We start from the raw sequence: 19,509 nt of genomic DNA on the forward strand, positions 1-19,509 counted from the left end.
GAAGATACAGCGAATGCTTTAAAGGCACACCAAGAATTTCTTTGTATGTATTGCAGTGAAAGCAAGCTAATCGCTTTCCAAAAGAAGTTCAAACGTTATTTCTTTAGTGAGAAGTACATCAATAAGTAATTTACCAGTGAAATGACTGCATGTGCTTACAATGTGCTGTGTATTTTGGCAAAAGATGTTTAGTATCTAAGTCTTCTTTTAGCTTTTGCCAGCATGTAAATAAATACATTTAGACTTAAATTACCAATATTGCATGTATTTTCCACATGAGAGGAGTGGCAGGGAGAGCAGGGGAGAGGCCTTTTGTGAACAAGTCTTGGAGCCTTTAGGGACAGGGTAGCATGTTTAAAAGCAGCTGTGTAAAAAGAAAATGGTAAGTCCTATCTATTTTTAGATTGTCCCACTGACCAAGAAAATGGTTGTATTAATAAATAAAAATAGAACAAATGTAAGATAACTACTATAGGGAGCTTTTTAGATTGCATCGTGTGTCCTGGTAGTTTTGGGCTAGAATGTTGTCTCTGTGCTGCAATGCTAAATAGAGCTGTGGGTAATGAGAAACATGGGCTGCTCCTGGGATTACTGCTGTGAAGGTTTACTTTTGTCAGTATGACAGAAGATGAGCTGCAGTTTCTGTAGTGGTCTGGCTTTTCTGTTGCTAATTTTGCTATTTTCCTTGGGTTCCAAGCTGTCAGTAAAACTTTATATAAACTTCCTGGATAAAAGTAGCTTAATGCAAAGGCTTACAGAGACTGAATTTTATTTCATAGGGAGGAAGGGGGGAAAACAGACTTGCGGGGGGAACCTGGCAGTTCATGTAGCCATAACAGGGAATCCTGAGGGGACTGTGGTTCCAGACCTAAAATGACCTTGCTACAGAACTGCTTCTCTTACACTTAATTCAGCAGCTCTTCAGAAGGATTGCTTTATGCGGTGACAAGAAAAGCAAAATCTGTGAACCTGCGTTTATAAGTGTAACATAAGGGACTTCTGCGAATAAAAGTAAGAAGGGAAAAGATTGAAGTGACATGTCCTGTAAAATAGGAGCTGAATAGTGACAGTCAGGGTCTCTCACCATCAGCTTTATTCAATCGGTACTGGGAATGCATTTGGTCTTTGGAAATCTTAAAATAGTTTTGATTACTATAAGACATTACCTGGGTTCATATTGAAGAAATAAGAATGCACAACTGTATTTTAGCTACATTAAATGAATATTGATCTCCATATCACTTTTTATCCTAGTGCCCTCTGTACCATATGCGGGTATAAGTGAATGCATTTGTATGTGGATTGGGACCTCTGCTTCATTAAGCTACAGATAGGCTAAATGGAAACTGCCAACTTCACAATGCTATGGGAAGAAGCAAACTAAGAGCAAAAGCAATACTATTTTATTAATGAATTACAGCATTCTATACAGTGCTTTTTCTAATTCAGTTCTGTCTTCTTCCACCCTGATAACCTCTACCCCTAAAGGGTTAGTGCTTCTAGATTCAAAGAAATCTTTACTACATGTTCCTGTGTTCTTGCGATGCCATCCTGGGGTACTGCATGAATGAGGTCTGGGTTTGGGATTTTGTTTTCTTTCAGCTAAGTGGATGTGAAAACAGGATACTATGACTTCAGAGAAACAGATTACTTGTTAGTCGCTTCAGGGCATGTACATACATGTATGTGACAGAAAATGTGTTACAGTATGGCCAGCTCCAGCTTGTGTGGGACCAGGTGTATTCCACCAGTGTCCCACAGATATAGCTTCACAAGGATACAGGGTCCCAGTGTGGGTATTTAGATACTACTTTTTGACATTTCCATTCTCCCCTTCCCAAATGCACACAATGTTGGGGGTTTTTTTGCATTTTGTCTGCTAATTTCTGGGGCCAGATTTGTGTTAGCTTCTGGTCTCTGTATGTTCTTGTTTTGGTATGAGACGTGTTGAAATATTTTGTTGTTACAGGTCTGCAGTGATGTGCTATATTCAGGCTGCAGTGAGCCTTAGTGCACATCCAAGGTGTGAAGAGCCTTGGTGGGTTTAGTCTCACTTTTGACTCGTGGCATTATCAGGCTTCACTCATGGAGCGGTGTGTGTTTTGTTGGCTTTCCTTCTGTTTGTACATTCAACACCAGACTTGCTGGCCGGTTGATCTTTTCTGTAGCCCTTTCTGTGCTTTCCTTCCCTTTCATTGCCCTTACTTGGCTAATAGGAGTAGCATCCTTTTTTCCCCCAGTTCCCTAATCTTCTACTTCAAATACTGCTTTTCTTGCTTTCTGACATAATTTTTGTTACTGGTTTCTAAGTGCTTAGCAAAACTTCAGGTGGATGAGTTACCTGAAACTGTTGACGTTTTCTCACCTATTAATATAAATAGTTAAACTTAAGTCTCTTTTTTATCCCTTTATTTCAGCACTAGAGAACAAATTAAGAATAACAAACCCAAAGCACTTCTATTACTTTATCATTGGTTAAAGATACCACTTAGCTTCAGAAAAGCCAGCAGGTCATTTAAAACCATGTAATAGCATGTCCTTATCTTTTTATGCAAGATGTGGGTCAATTACACAGTTGTGAAAGTTGTATCAAGACCAGTCTGGAGTGATTACATGCTGAGGAGATACCATAAATTCTCATTAATACATGCCAAGCTATTAATAGTCATACTGTACTTCTCAGTTCCACAGTGATGTGCTAGTACTCAAGGGCAGTTAAAGAAGTTGATGAAGCAAATCTGGGAGGCAAAAAAAAAAAACAACCCAGAAATGTTAACATTAGTGAATTGGCTCCAACACTGCAGTCACTGCCACTGTGTGCATAAGCACATCTTCCACGTCAATGGAAATCTTTCTTTACATCTGCTTTCTTTTTGCTAAAGAAAGGGGTGTTACAAGTAGTGTTTGTTTTGTAAAAGAAGGCTGGTGGTGCTGGGGGTTCATAGCATGAGTTTCCGTTGCTTGGCAGCAGACAGTGGTCTGGCCTGATGTTTCCAGCTTGCCAACCAAGCAGCTGAGCCCACCTTGCTCCTTAAGCAGGGATGGGAGGAGGATGTAGCCAACAAGCTCCTGCCTTGTTTCCTCTCAGCTGGCATCTTCCAGCTGTCTCAGCCTGACTTCCAGTCAGTGTGGGACCCTCTGGTGGCTTTGTAGGATAATGAGGGGTGACTTGCCAGCATCATCAGTCTTGTTCTAGCTGTGGTTTCAAGACCCCCTTGACTGTGCAGGAGTGCTGAAACTCTGCATCCTGATGGGGCTTGGCTGGACTGTCCTGAGCCATGTTGTTGTCTCATCTGATTTTTAAAAAGTCAGTGTGTGAGTCCTCTAGGGTGTTACATATATACATGATGAGACAATCCTAGCGTAGCAGTATCGACTTTCTTGATACTCCAGAAAACTTAAGGAAGGATGAAAAATAAGTTCAGAACAGAGCTGGCTCTATTTGTAAAAGGGAAATGTTCTGAGGAACGGCTAAGTTTAACCACATCTTTTGGCAAGTACTTCTGCCCTTTGGCAACACAGGCGATTTCTAATCACATTAACGTAGGCTTGCTTCTGCAGCAATTAGTGTGCTGGAGAAATATTAAGTCCCTGGAACACTTCACACCAAAAGAGCTGGAGAAATGTCCTGCCCTTTCTCTACTAGGTTTCATAAGGTTAAAAAAAAAAAAGCCAGATTACAGCTCTGCTACATTTGTTCTAATGGGCTACATGTTCATTTTACCAGTGATGTAAATATTAAATGCAATATTTGGCATACTGATTAGATGTTCATGTAACTCAAGGAACACAAAAAAGGAAAAACACCACCCCACTGTGAAGAAAAGGAGTTTGCATGGCCTGCTATGTTTTGTTAGGATTTTTTTAAACAGATTAATCAGTATATCAGGGCCAAACATTGCTGGAAGAGGCAGCCTTCTCATGTCTTAACGGCTAGGTCCTTTGATGTATGCTGCATAGTCATCTGCAGATGTGGTATCTTTTCACAATGCTCAAAACTCCTGGGGCAAGAAACACGATTGTTACCTAATGGTAACCACTGAGAAAAAACAGAGGTTCACTAATTCTTACTTAATTTTAAAGTCTTCAGAATTATTCTGTGGATTTAAACTGTAAGAATTGCTAGTCTGTGTAACTGCGGGATGATGCTCCTCTTGCCCCTCATGCCCCTCTCCCTGCTGTTCTGCTCTGTGCTTGCCTCCGTGTTGAATGTTGCCTGTGCTTTGGAGGAAGGATGTTGGTAGTTAATCGGTTAGAGAAGAGGAGCGCAGAAACAGCATGGATAAGGAAGAAATCAAACTTTCTGCATGTGCTTCTTCTATAAGCAGAGAAAGATGAAGCTGATAAAACTGTGCTCTTTAGTATGCTGAAATATAAACTGTGTATCTGTAGTCAGCTGTTCAGGATTATTAAATAAATTAGTCTTTAAAGCCAGGAAATCTCTATTGTATTGGTTGCTTTGATATCTATTTATCTGACCAAGCTTTGCAGTAAATGCATAGGGATTTTTTTAATGAGACAAAAGCAGCATGAAACTTTAAAAATAATTGTTAACACTGGCAGAGAAGATTGGAGATGATTTTTTAAGCTTAAATGTGCACTTGTTTGGGGTGCACAGGCCTAGAGCAAATGCTTTTCAACTGAAAAATATCAAGCTGTTCTCAGCAAAGAGTTAATAAACAGTGCGGAGAATAAAAGGAACAAGGGAAATATTCCTTGGTAAATTAAATGAGTCTCAGGCAGCCATGCCTACCCTGTCAAATCTTATTAATAAGGCTCTTTACCTATATTATAAAATCAGTGCTGTACGTTCTCTAATGAAGGGATTATTTTAAGGCTGTGTGCATTTGGGCAGGAATAAGATCCCAGCATTGAGACACATCTGTAACAAGAGGTTTTTAATCGGGATACATTATTAATGAACTGCATAGGAGACGCACAAACCTGCTTTATGAGGCAAACTGTAAATGAGCCTATTTGGTAAGAACATGCAAAATGTGTGTGTGCTGAGAGAGAATATTTTGCGAATTTAACTCATTTCTGAATAGCAAAGGCATGCAGTCTGGCTATAATTGGTGCCTGTGGCAATTGTTGGTACCCTGACTACATTAGCTTTCTGTGCCCTTTAGCAGAATTGGGAAAACATTTCTAGTACTTGTTAAGCTGTCTATTATCGAGACATCATAAATATACACGTTTAGAATAGATGATTTGCTATCCCAGTGCCTTAGAGCACTTAAATAAATTAGTTCCTGCTATTTCAGGCATTAATGTTGCGGTAATTATGCATGAAGCAATAATGCAATTAAAATTGCCTTCCAACTTGCTCAAGTGGGAATAATTTTTGAAAATAATGCTTGATCTTTTCTCAAAATATACTCTAGAGCAGGTGGATGGGCTGTGTGGCTCAAAATGGCAGTGCGGGACTGTTTTACCTCGAGATCCTCAGTTTGCCTGCAGCTCAAGTCAATATTAACCAAGTATCACCATCTGTTGACTTTTGTTGACCTCTGGAAGGAAGCAGCAGCCTGGGTCGTCGTGTCGTGTGTGTGTGTGTGTCCCCGCCGGTGGCGAAGTGCCCATATCACAGCTGGCATTGAGTGCTTCAGCAGTGGGGTTTCATATTTACAGAATGTGGCCATACTTCAAGGCAAGAAATATGGGCTGGTTTTCAGTTTGCAACACGTTCCACTTTCTTTGTGCACAATACCTACTCGTTTCAGATCTTTGCAATATCTGCTATAATAAAGCGCAGCAATATATCAACCCAGATTTCAGCCTTAGGTCTGAATTTCTCTACACTTAAATTGGACCTCTTGTTCCTTGGGAGAAAAATATATATTTTGTAGCTGAGTTACAAATAAGCTTTTCCAGCTTTTTGGCAGCCAGGTAATAGTTAAAGTGAAAAGGTCTCTCTTTTCCAGCCAGAAAAGCAGTTTAATAATTTTGGGTCCATTTGTTCATAGCAGTACTGGAGTTGAGCCCTGCAAACCCCTGGAGCTTGGCAAGCCAGGCAGACTTGGCAAGTTTTCCTACCAGCTTACCAAGTCGGAGTCAAGCATGGGTTGTTGCAACTTCAAATATATTTAGTACACTTTGTTAACAGGAATGTTGAGGTGGAGGGTTGGGGTTTTTTATTACTATTATTTTTCTGACCTTAAAGAATACCATACTCTCTCTACAAACAGCTGGTCTTTAGACCATGCATGACAATTTATGGCTTGTGTTAAATTCGAAATAAATGTATATTTTATGCAGAGTATCTGATTTACTCTTGACGTTAAGATATTGAGGAAGTATACGACATTCTTTCTGTTGATTGGCATTTGATAATGTGAATCTCTGGAAAAGACAAGCATAGCCATTATTTTTCAGTGCGTCGTAACTGTAACAGCTTTTGCCCTCTGGAGTGTGTGGTGCATGCAGACTTGTGTAAGCACTGGGAACGTGCTCACTTCTAATTTTCACCTGTGTGGATCCTGCAAAAAAAAAAAAAGTTCAAATTTGGCTTTTGAAATAGCAGAATGTTGAACTTTCTGAATGTTAGTTCTTGCCCGCCTAAATCATAGCAGCCTTGAAACAGAGAGAACATTTCTGTAGAAAAGTCTCGGTGTTGAAAGACACTGCAGAAGACTAAAGACGGTGACACCTAGATATCTATTTACCACAGTCAGACACATCCATCTCAATATTCTCCCATAATGATGGACTAATCTCAAGGTGGTTTTAACAGGGTGTCTAACGAATTTTGCATCACCCAATTATGGTAGGGTAGGAACTCTGAGTAGAAAGAATTGGCTTGATGTAAGAGTATTTTTGACTTGTACTTTGATAGTCTGTCTGCTGCTTTGTAATGCATCTTAACAGCTTTGCTTTTTCCAAGTTTTATATGATTGTATCTTCGCTTCATTACTGCTAGTGTTTTTGTTGGGAAATGTGAATCGAAGATGTTAGCTTTGCCTGGTTTGGGGCTTTACTTCTAGCCATGGACCAGCTACAGAAAGTCTGGCTGCTTTGTTTTACCCTCTTGATGGAAAATCAGAAATGTCTGTTTCTGGAGGACTAGTTGTGGGAGGCTATGGTTTCAGAAAGCAATGGTTTCCTAAGTAGCATGAGCCAATGTCATAAAAGGCCTCAACATTTGCTACCAAACCTTTGAAGTTTGCTTTGCCCAGTGGGATCTAGAAAAATGAGCAGAGCACAGGCGGAGGTTGCCAGCTAGGCAGACAGGCTTCTGATTTGTGAGCTATTTCTGTTCTCAGGATTGCTGCCCTCATTCATAGTTGCAATTAATTGCAAGAAGCCAGGAGATGATAAATGCTTAGATCATCATTGCTAAATATCTGGGAGTATGCTTGTTTAAAGCTCTGTTTCTTCCTAGGAGAAGAAACCCTCAAGTTCCTTACCTGACAGCCCCAAATTAATTGTGGCTTCTTTTTGGGATCTCAGGCTTTGTACCCAAGATCTTCCGTATCTTTCATTTGAAGAGCTGAGGTGTACAACTGGTTGAGACACTACAAGTGTGAGAGTGAGACTGGTCGGTATGCTACTTTGGGACATTAATTGAGTCCTTAGAGCAAGATTTAGAGAGTAGTCATCGTTCAAGGTATCGATGTAGTAGAAGTGATGAAAAAAGTTGGGATGTAGAATGTGTCTTCCTTCTGTCCTTTTTCTGGGCAGAGGTGAACTCTTAAATGCTTATTTAAGCACTCTTGGGAGAGGTGAACACTTAAATGCTTATTTAATTTAAATTAATACATGATTGACAATGTGAAATAATGAGGAACATTTTTAGGAAACTGGAGAAATATTTTGCAGTTTATACTAGGTTGATGCATGTCAACTAAATGGAAATGGAATGAAACGGCTGGCCCTGAAGAAAGCTTACAAGGGCTACAAGCTGCAAGAAGGGCAGCAGGTATAGAAAAGCGCAAACTTCAGAATAATGTAGGGTAAAATGGATAGAAACTCCCTACTAGAAAGAACAGCTGAAGGTTTAAAAAATTGTAGGAAATAAGTTTAAATAGCTGGCCTGCTGGGCAAGGCATATCTATAAGCAAATGAGTTGAGATCAGTCTCATTGCTTCTCACTTGAACAGTGAGAGCGCATTAGAATGATGATTAATTTTAAACAAGAATGGTGATATAATAGATGTAAGAACAGCTGTAGAGGGTCAGAATAAGAGTTCAACTAACCTGCTCTCTGATCTTCTGTGAACAGCGGTAGTTCTCTGGCAGACTCATCTGGTCTCCAGTTTTCCTTCCATGATTTTTTTTCTAATTGCTTTTTCGATCCACAGCATCATCTGGCAGACAGTTCCATAGATCTACTGTGTATTGTGTGAAAATATTTCACTTTTTGTGTAGCCTGCTAATCTAATGTCTTGCAGCAGTGCCTATTTGAACAGCTATTTGTTATTCTTGTCAATCTTGTAAATATTTTAATCTTCCCTTAAGTTGCCTCTGTCCCATGCTGAAGAGTCCTAGTCTGTTCAGATATTGTGTCTATGAAAACAGTTGTAGGTCTTGATGCAGTCTTCTTATCTTCTCTTGTCTTTCCTAATTATTCTATATCCATTTTGGGTGGGAGCAGAGAAGAGATCAGATGACATACTGGTAACTAACTGTTACCTGAGGTGTTTTGCCAGGACAGTAATACTGCGCAAGTGAGCCAGAGAATAAGTGATGCCAGTAGGAGAGTGCTGCTGTATATAAGTGACAGAATGGTGTCAGAAAAGGTGCCTGGCAGTGAGTGCCATGGGCTCTCGGGCAGTAAGAAGGGAATAGGCATGGGCACCACTTGACTGCTCTGCAATACCCAGTGCATCCCATGCAATGTGAACTTGTCAAGTAAATGCAAGACAAAACATGTTGAAAGGGGGTGGGAAGGGGGAGTGTTCCCACGCACAATGTTGAATTAATTTTGAATAAAGTGCCATGGTGCAGTGTGGATTTTAAAAGGGACTGCAGCCACAAATTCACAGAAATCCTTTGGTATCTAAGTGCAGCCATTCACATGTGAACTGTCATTCACCTTAAACTGCTGATTATTCTTCCAGTTTCAAATTTACTTGGGAAAAGGTCGTTCTTTCCCTTCTTTCTTGTATTCTGTCCCAAGCTTCTTTCAATGCCCACTGACTGAGAAAGAAACTTTGTTCCAACCCAGTAAAGCAGTTTTTGTTTCAAAAAGCTGCTTAAACAAGACAAGTAGTAGGCTCAAGGAAGCTAGGTCTGAGGAAATTCTGAAAAGAGTTTTACCTATGCACTGCTGCTTACAGCAGTCTGCTGGGATCACAGCATTACAGAATCCCCTCAGTTGGAAGGCAACTTGGAGGCCGTCTAGTCCAATCTCTTGCGTAAAGTAGGGTGAATACTAAATTCAAATCAGGTTGCTCAGGGCTTGCCCAGTTGGGTTTTGTAAACTTGTAAAAGGATGGAGATGCCACAGCCTCTTTGGGCAACCTCTTCCAATGTTTAATTATTAAATTGATAGTTTATTAAATAGTAATGTTTACAACATGTAGACAATAAAAATGTAATATAATTATGATTATGTAACTGGTAAGTGGGTATCACTGTAATTCTGGGACTGTAAGAATAGGACACAAGTCAAGCAGAGCATCCATCAAAACACACTTAGCTTGAAAATTCTGGTCTTTGCTGACCATGATGGAAACTGGATTGGCTTCTGGCTTCAAGCAGGTTAATTTGCCAGCAATAAGGATTTTGAAATAGTTTGAGGCCATTAATTTTTTTAGAGTAATGATGCAAATACAGAAAATTGCTCCATCACCTGAGTATTTTATTTTAAATAAGCAGTACATTGGCAGTATTTAAATTGTAAGACTTTGGAAAGGAATAACTGCCTGGCACTGCTGATTAATCATTTTTAGAGCATGACAAGCAGCTGTCTCCAGATGATGGTCTGTGTTCCACATCCTTCTCCTCTACTGTAAATGGAAACATGTACCGCAGTAGTAATCTAAAGCTGCTTGTAACTTGTCTTTGCTTGTTTCAGCTTTGGTTTGCTTTCGTTAATGGATTTTCTGGGCAGATCTTATTTGAGCGATGGTGCATTGGCCTCTATAATGTGGTAAGTGCTACATGTTTTGACTTGATAGTGCTCGGGACTTGTATGTTGTTTTGTTGTGTCCCATTTCTCACAGGTAACTGTCTTGGATGTATGTCAGGAAAGGTGAGTTCATTTGTAAAAGCCATTTTGAATCCACCCTGAGGTAGATAAAAAGTTCATTTTGGATGGTGTTTTTATCACAAAAATAAATTTGGCAAAAAGCATTGAAAATACCATGTTTGGCCTAATATAACCTCCATAAAACTCTGCAGCTTTTAGATGGAATTTAATTTCTTCTTTGAAAGCATCTTTAGTCTTTTGTACTGAATATTTTGCTGTTCATGTTCAAAACAGATACAGTGTCTTAATCTTTGAGTTTTGATGTTTTTTTTCTTCTCAGACCCTATAACAGATGCTCAGAGAAGTGTCATGCAGATGCTTTGGGTTTACTAATGCTATATTAGGTACAAAATGGGAAGTAGTGTCGCTGTGTCACCAGCATTTTTCAGTTGAACCAAGAGCAGGATGTGTCAGTCCCGGAGTGATTTCTGATTTTCTCCATGCTCTGCAGAGTGCCACACTGCCACATGGCTTTATTACTTTAATCAATAATATTATTTAATCAATAACATTGATTAGAGTCTAGAGGATCTCTGGGACCAAGTTGCATAGCATACCATAGACCTGTGCTGGTGTTTTTAACAGTGTTATCTTTGTAATGTTACTGATGAGTGGCCTGGTGTCTGGATTTATAAGCCATTAGGACACTTTGTCAGTGCTGAAAAATCCTTTGCATTTCTCTTTGGAGGGAGGAAATTTAATTTTTTTCTTTAAGCAGACTCATTCCAAATATATGGTAATACAGAAAAAGCCAGCAAATTATCTCTATCGCTGAGTAGTATTAATGGAAACACTTAACTTCTGTCACATTAATCTTAAAAATTATGCACAAACCCTCATATTCCATAAGATTTCATATTCTTCATGGAAGATATTTATTCAGGGATTTTCCACTCCCTTGATTCTCTTCACCCTAATTTCCTGACTGTTACTCAGTCTCTGTCATTCATGTTTAGATATTTGCATCTATTATCTTTAAACCTGATTTGATGGATCTGGCTACTGTACATAAAGCTCATGGATGAAACTCATCTTCTAGAATCAGTGAAGTAGGAATTAACCCTTGTTTTGTAAGGTCGGTATTTTCTAAAATTAGAACTGGTTGCACAGATTCGTGAAGAATCAAGTGCTGGTAGGATATTAGGGACTTCCACAATTTGAGATTTTAAAGTGGTTTTGGCTCTTTCATTCTCTTCTGTGCAGATTAACCTTTTATTACATTAGTAGTCTCATTAAAATGTGAAGTGTAGGAAATCACAGTAGCATTGTAATTCCTGCTTTTGCACTGGTTTACCTTCATAAACAAAAACACTTGAAGGTTTACTTCAAGTGAGAATGTAAATACCCAATAAACAACAGGAAACCTGGGGAAATACATTAAAGCTGTATGAGAGCGTGCCCTTTTTTGGAATATGTTGGACCAGTGGTCTTAGTTTCAGTTCCCCACCCCCAGTCTGCTGCCCTTTTAACCATCTGGTTTATCACTTTATGAGCAAAAGAAGCACATTCCCAGTCAGATCTAGGGATGTAATTTTTGATTCTCAATAGTCTCTAGTCCTCTGTGTTGCCCTTTGTCTACTGCTTGACTGCCAACTCGCTGCTGGTGGGAACCACAGCCCAACTTTTGCAAGCATGCACACACGCTAGAAACAGTTCATAACTTCAGGCTGCTTCTTAACTTCAAGAATATTTCTCAAACTGTTAAAAATATATGTATGTATAAGATTAGAAATTATTTTTCCAATATAAACTGTTAACGTAAAAGGAAGTGAATGAAGTTTAGTGTTCAGACATGCACACTGGTATTGTTTTCACTCTGTGCCTGCACTGCAGACTGCAAGAAACGTGGATACCCAAACTGGCTTTAAATGAGCTGCCTTCAATCCTGGAAACACTTTAAGAGCAGCAATGTGGGACTCGGCAGAGGCTAATTTACTCTGCTTCTGGCAAAGTGTCCTGCTGCCTCTCCTGGAAAGCTTCCGAGGCATGGTCATCTAAGCATCTGCCCATAGCACAGACACATACTGCAGTTAATTTGTTCCTATCAGTTCATGTCTGTCTGGAGAATCCCCAAAGTACCATAAGACAGAATGGCCTTTTTCAGTAGATCTTTTTTGGGGTTTTTTTTGTTGTTGGTTTTTTTTTTTTATGTGATTTCCACATTTGCTTTGTCTGTAAACTTAGCTTTGGTTAAGCAAGTTAAATATTTAATTATGTCTATAATTGCAGCTATGTTTGAATCCATTCCCACAAGGCTGTTTTGAAAAAGTACATGTTGTCTTTCCTTTGCAGTCTGATGTGTTTTGCCCTCACTAGATTAGCTGGTACATCACGAACTACTGATGCCTAACTTCTTGTGTTTAAGCTAATTGGTTAATAGTAAGAATTTTCTTTCATGCTTCTTTTGTTCAGAAGTCAATATTTGAGAGTTATAAATTGCTGAAATTCATGTTTGGACATTTGAAAATTATGTCAAATAACATGCTAGTTGGTAGTAAGTCTTCACTGAAGTATGTGGGAATTTTGCTATTGTCTAGATACTGAAATATTATCTGAGATCTACTTAAAACTAATAGCTGCTTTTAATTAGTATTTGCTTTCCTTGCAGATTTTCACAGCGCTGCCACCCTTTACTCTGGGAATTTTTGAACGATCGTGTACTCAAGATAGCATGCTTAGATTTCCACAGCTATACAAAATTACTCAAAATGCAGATGGGTTCAACACAAGGGTAAGGGAAAGTCTGTTTCTTTAAGAATAACCACAAGCATTCTTATTTTCCAGGTCTTTCTCATCAGAAAGTAACTTATTCCCCATTGTTACTTCTGCTTTATGCTAGCCACTGAGATTAAGATTGTTCTTCCTCCTAGTTCTTTTCAAAGGATTGTATTTTTTATTAAAAAAAAGAAATTCTAGTTTTTAAATGAGGATGGTTGGCTTCAACTGAAACTGGTCCTGAAATATCTGTAAACTTTGATTCAAAGAAAGATTTGTATCTGAGTGATTTTTTCAGTTCACAACTACTTGTAAATGGCGAGTTTACCACTTTCATAGAAACTGGGTAACATCGCCTGGATTTTATTTAATATAAAAGTTGTCATCATGGTCTCTACTAGGGGGCTTTTTCACAATTAGTATAGCTCTATTCCCATAGTTCTTTTGGAAAATAAAATTGGAATTAGCGTATTTGAACTTTGAGTTTTGAAGAATACCTTTTACTTCATTTTGCTATTTAAATGCTGGAAAATGCCAGCATTTGGAATTCTGTCTTTATTCTGTAACAGGCACATGTAAATGTACTTCTGAATCAAGGAAGCTGTACAATTGCTTTGTTTAGAGAGGAAATTGTAGAGTATGTAAAGCTCTAGTTTGTGCAAAACGGCATTATCTGTAAGTTAAAAATTGTGGAGCACAAAGTATTTGTTCATTAAAAGAAATAGAACGTGTCATAGTACTGAATCAGTCTTTTAAAAATCATTCTTTGAGGTAATTATAGAAGGGTGACTCTATCTGTTTGCTGTATTTTGATAAAGATCAAGCATGCTTGCCTATTATATTTTAAGTTGTTAGACTAAAACCATCCAACTGGACCAGTATTTTCTTATGAAAGAGCAGAAATTGTAGGAGGAAATAGATCCTGCAGAAGTTTAGGTATTTCAATTCAGGACAAATATTGTCTGACTCTAAACTACACAGTGAAGTGTTTGTTAGGAGTTAGAGAGAGGTCAAGAGTTTTGGACTGTACTGATGACTCGGTTTGTTTTCCCTCAGGTTTTCTGGGGTCACTGCATCAATGCTCTGATCCATTCCCTCATTCTTTTCTGGTTTCCACTGAAAGTGCTGGAGCATGGTAAGGGCTTCATTATTTCTTATGTCAGTAATTGATGTTCAGTCTTACAGAGCCCAGTGTGTTTGCAGAACGGGAGGTCGTGACAAGTCCCAAGAAATAATGCTGACAGACAGTTCAATAGGCTGTAGCTGCTGAACTTGGCTAGTTATCTAGTGGCTTTCAGAACTTACTCTAATTTAATGTAATTACTGTTCATATAGTGACTTTAATATGTGAAAAATTAAACTGCTGCTTTGCCAAAAAGTCTTACTCAAATACTGAATAATGTTCTATACAATGCCTTATTTTTTGGTAGTGGGTTGAGATCTCAACTTTTTACTGCATAATGTTCTTACAGCAGCTATATTACAACCATTTGCTTTATGTCTTGTTGGATCTTTCCCATTCCATAACACAGTACTGTAAAATGGAGGAAAAGTAGAGAGATTTCACTACTGTTGAAGTCTATGGAAAAAATGATGGAAGTAGACCAGAACAAGAGTCAGAGATATCGGGGAAATGAGACTTTGTGTTGTACAAATTAGGCTTATTAAGTCTTGCTTTCCATGAAAGATAATGCAACTACATGGTGTTTCAGGGAACAGTAAATCCCATATGGTTCCTACCTAGCTTTACAATATAGTTCTGTGGGCAGGAAGAACCATGGGAAATCTGTTCTTTTACTGTGGTAAGAAATAGGACTAGGTCAGATGAGGAATTTTGGGGCGGCGAGGGCGGAATAGTATTTATCTAAAACCATGCATTTTTCAAAACTGAAACTCTTTCCTGGAAAACACTAATTTCAAGAAAACCTTCTCAGCTCCAGGATGGATTAATTGGGGAGGAGGCGAGAGAAAATGGAAAGGGAGGGAAGATGAATGCTCACGTCAGAGGCATGATGGCAAAGATACTTGTGGGAGGCACGTTCATGTTTCTCTGCCCGGCTGAGTGAAATGTCGGAATTGTATCCTTAGTGGCAGCTTCACATGCTGTCTGATGGACCATATGAGAAAGGGACTTCCCTTTCTTCCGTATGTGGGCTGGGAGCTTGGTTCACTTTTGGAGGAGAGGGGTTTTTATGGTTGATTGAGTTTTGTTTTGATTTGAGTTTTTTTGTTGTTCTGTTTCACTATTTTTATGAGAAATGTTAATCTCGAATAGCTTTTCTTTAAATCTAGCTTCAGAAATTTTAGGCTGATGTCTGTAGTGATTACAGTTAAAGAAAAATACAGGTTTTGTTTTAGTCTTCTATAAATGTTTTTCTAACTAATTCCTAAATAGATAATATACTTTTAATTTCAACAACTGAAATAAGACTGGAATGCTCACCTGCTTAAATGGTAAATTTCTGAGTTCCTTTGAATAGATTCCTTAGATTGCTTTCTGAAGAGGAATGGATATTGAATTTTCAAGTTTCTTTGTATTTCCAAATGAAAGAGGGATTTCAGTGCCAGAGACAAAAATGTGCCATTCACACTGGGATGTTTTTTAACCTCGCAGTTCCTTAGAATGTGAAGTGCATATAGTTCCTGAATGGGCATTTGTATAGCTTTAGAAATGAATGTACACCGAGTGTCCTGCTGTTCTCATTAACAGAAATATCATTCCTTTCAGGACCGCTTAGCTTCCCAAAGTGGACGGTCATGGAAATCGCTGGGGAAAAAAAGGCATTAACTTACTACATTGAAATGTAACATTAAAAAAAGTGAGATTTACACCAAATATTATTCAATTACTTAAATGTGCGCTATGATGCTGCACTAGAGCAATATACTGACAGAGTCATTAGGTCAGTTTATTCTAGATCTATCAAAACTGATATGTATTTAGGCATGCCTTAATAAACTAAGACTTCTGGCATCAGCAGGGTTCATTGGACATGGAAAGCTCAATTCTCCAGTGCTCTTCACCTTTTTCATTGACGTTAGAGGAAAGGATGTGGTAAATGCCTGAAGCCACAGAGTACCAGGGGAGGAGTTGGGCTGATAGAGATGCCAATGGCTAGAAACCAAACCAGTTCCTAACCAAGCTGTCTCAGGCTTTAGCTCCTGTTGCAATGTTAGTGACTTGTCTGCTGCTGTTTCTTAGTAGTTGGGGTTCAAAAGAGAAAAGAAAGCAGGGATATAGAACCAGCAACTTCTGGAAGATATTCACAACCTGTCAGTTCTTTGGAGACATCCACATACAGCCATTGTAGAAGAAAACTATAACAAGTAGCTTGGAGTAACTGCACTGACTATATATTTAGTCTTTTTACCTGTAAGCTGGGCAGAGTATTCACCGCAGAGGTCAGGGTGTCAGGGACTCTTCTCTATAGACCTAAAACTTTACTTTAAAAATTTACTGATCCTGGAGACCTACGTTATAGGAACATAGTTAACCAAGTAGGTGACCCTAGTTTAAGAATGTCAGATCCAGTTTTGCGAGTAAGTCTAGCAAAGTGATATCCTCATAGTAGAGGCACTGTGCTAGGCAGTATGTGTTTAGGAACAGGTCCAAGGTTTTATCTTAAGCCTTTTTCATCCCTGCTGTTTGTGTATTTCTCTAGCAATTGTCTTAAAACCTGTGAAAGTAGCAATACTTATCATGCTTGAGTAATGCTTGAAAGCTCCTGTGAGTACGAGTTCATTTGGCATTAGCGTGGCTGTTGAATGCGCTTTCACGGTGTTCGGTTTTATTCAACAAGGGCTAAGAAAGACTAAACAGATATTTGAAGTATTGCCAAGGTTGGCACTTTCAAACGATAGGTTAACATGCACTTACCCTCGTGCACACTCGACTAGAGAAAGAGTGCATGGAGACTGAATGCTGCTCAGTTACTGAATTAACCTCCAGTAGGATATTTTAGATGTTACTGTGTCCTTTATAGATGAATCTTTTGTGGCTTTTCTTAATTCAGCTCTATTTCACCACAAATGAGCTCGTGTTTTACAGGATTTTCTTCACAGGCACAGCAAATGGGATCTGTTACAGGTGTCAATAAGTAGTACACAACAGATAGCGAGAGAAAAAGTGACACTGACATACCTCAGCTCTTCTAGACAAATTACATGTTAGGGTTTGGCAAACACTTCCCCTTTTGCTAGGACGGCTTCTGGCAACCAGGACTATGGATATACGCTTTATCCGAGCATCATGTCTGAGACCTGGCTTAGCACAACTTCTGCATTACCATTATCTCTCAGCTTTTGAAAGTGCTTTTAGACATTCTAAAAGGCGAGATTGGGACCAGTTATTTTCTTCTGAAAATCTCCTTGTTATTTCATCCATTCTCTTGATAAACTTATTAACAAATGTGATAATTTTTCTTTCTTTCAGATGCAGTATTCACAAATGGCCAGGGAATTGACTATTTATTTGTTGGAAACATAGTTTACACTGTAAGTTTGCGTATCCTAGCAATTTTTGAACGGTAGAATTTCTTTACAGTTCTTTTATACCATCAGAAAATGGTGTAAACCAGAAGAAAGTGTATAAGTAAAATAAAATCAAAGTTATGTTGTGTGCATGATGATTTCCCCCCCCCCAGTATCTTCAGTCCTTCCCCCATCCCACACTGCCAAGGTCCTGGGTTTGGTACCTTTTGGTAGTAACATTTAGGTGTAAAAGGGAGATTGGGCCATGAACACCTTTGAATTTGAGAGTATTAATACTGAAGTGTTTTTTGTGGATTTTTTTTTTTTTCTTCTCCCCTTGCAGTATGTTGTAGTCACTGTTTGTCTGAAAGCTGGCTTGGAAACAACTGCGTGGACTAGAGTAAGTACTCTTCAGTATCTTTTACTTTGTTAGCTCACCTTTCTCCCTAATGAGTATTAATACAGAAAAGAAGTACTAAAAATCATTTGAGGCATCAGTGTTTTAATTGGATCTTTCACGTAAGGATAAACTGCTAAGCTCTGTAAGTACAGGATGTGAGAGGAGAATGAATTTGTAGATCACACGATACGTGTGATGAAAAAGGGCAGCCTGTCAGAAGTGGGAAGAGAACACTAAAATTATATTGCCAACATCTCTAAATATTTAAAATTGGGAAAATTTTGCATGAAATTAACATACTACTGTAATTGCTTGAGGAAATAGATCAAGAACATCATCTTTGTACTCTGTAGCTCCTTTAAAAATTAATGCAATAAAGAATGAAAGGTATCTGCCCACAGATAAACAATTGGGCTTTCAAAATGTCTTTGAAGCTAGTAAAAAGCGCTTGTGACTTCACATTGGATGAGATTTTTTTTGTTTGGAAACTTACAGGATGTTAGGATGTTAGTCAAACTTAAGGATGTTAGTCAAACAGTTATGTTAATTCCTAGATTTGAGTCTTTTACTCGCAATGAGCGAGTGCTCTGTTACTGGTAGGTGTCAGAATCTGGCAAGGCAGTGAACTCCAAAGAATATGGGGGGTAGGAGGGTTCCTGTGTTGATGAACCTTCAACACCCTTCTCCTTTTCTTTCCCTCAGCCCCTCTGAAACACTAATCTTTTGATTTTGATGGAGTCCCTGTTTCTCCACAGCTATGAGATACCTTACAGGAATCTAGTTTTTATGGCATACTAAGACACTCTGCCCTCAAGACCAAGCTGTTTTGAGGGCTCTCATATTCTTGTTTTTACCAGTTACTTGGAGGGGCTTGGCTTAAATCTCATAACCTCATTGCTTCTGTTAGTTGTAAAACGCTTTCTTTCTTTCCTCACAGAGGAATTGTTAAGATTAACGAGCTGATGTCTGTTCTGAATTTTAAAGATGAAATGCCATCTGTATGGGTTATTTAATTATTAGGGGGATGCTAATATTCTCTGCCTCATTCTCTCATGTGAAAGTAAAATCTGTTCTTTTTTTGCTGTTGTCTATGCATAAGTCTTATGTTGTATAACAACACTTTAAAATGCAAAAAAAATTAATCCCTCATACACTCGAAGAGGATATATCCAAGTCTGCATTGGAGGTATATGAGCCTGTTTAGATCCTGTTATGTTGTGAATTATTTGATGCTTCCTTCTCTCTCCCCTTCCCTGGGTAATTGGTATCTTTTCAGTCACTTGGGGGTAGTCATGATCCCCTCTCTTCTAAATTTTATTTGGAAGATACCATAATGTTTAGTAGATCTCAGTGTTCTTTAACACTGGCATTTTATAGAGAAATTATTGTTATGCACAGAAAAGTAATCGTGTTTAGAATCAACTTCTTTCTATATACACTTCTAATTCCTGTTGCATTGCTTGGACCAGTGACTCTCGTCATCTTGGAATCTGATGTTGGTTGCAATGATTGTTTCAGCTGTGAGTGAATCAACACACAGAGAATCTTTAAGTTACTTGAAAAGTGTTAAATGTACAACACTGAGTTAAGTCTCTTCTCCATCATCAAGTGGATTGGTTACATGCAATTTGTTCTTGAGAGTGGGAGGGACACTGCCACTTGGGAGAACATGATGGGTTCGGCTGAAAGCTTTAAATGAGTAATGCAGATTCAAAGTGGTTGAGAGCCTGGT

At 38.7% G+C, this 19,509-nt stretch overlaps 1 protein-coding gene across 2 annotated transcripts in view; it reads left to right on the forward strand.

Annotated features, from left to right (window-relative positions):
* The window catches only part of ATP8A2 (ATPase phospholipid transporting 8A2), a 309,679-nt gene that overhangs the window by 184,675 nt on the left and 105,495 nt on the right, over window positions 1-19,509 (forward strand). Inside the window, exons 27-31 of one of the 2 annotated variants that reach the window (XM_075490875.1) lie at window positions 10,019-10,093; window positions 12,801-12,923; window positions 13,964-14,042; window positions 17,340-17,401; window positions 17,721-17,777. In XM_075490875.1, the coding sequence (XP_075346990.1) occupies window positions 10,019-10,093; window positions 12,801-12,923; window positions 13,964-14,042; window positions 17,340-17,401; window positions 17,721-17,777 (396 nt within the window). The remainder of the gene's footprint in view (window positions 1-10,018; window positions 10,094-12,800; window positions 12,924-13,963; window positions 14,043-17,339; window positions 17,402-17,720; window positions 17,778-19,509) is intronic. The other variant, XM_075490877.1, reaches the window with a different exon arrangement.

This window comes from Mycteria americana, chromosome 1, assembly GCF_035582795.1.
Source record: "Mycteria americana isolate JAX WOST 10 ecotype Jacksonville Zoo and Gardens chromosome 1, USCA_MyAme_1.0, whole genome shotgun sequence".
In the NCBI taxonomy this organism is placed as follows: domain Eukaryota; kingdom Metazoa; phylum Chordata; class Aves; order Ciconiiformes; family Ciconiidae; genus Mycteria; species Mycteria americana.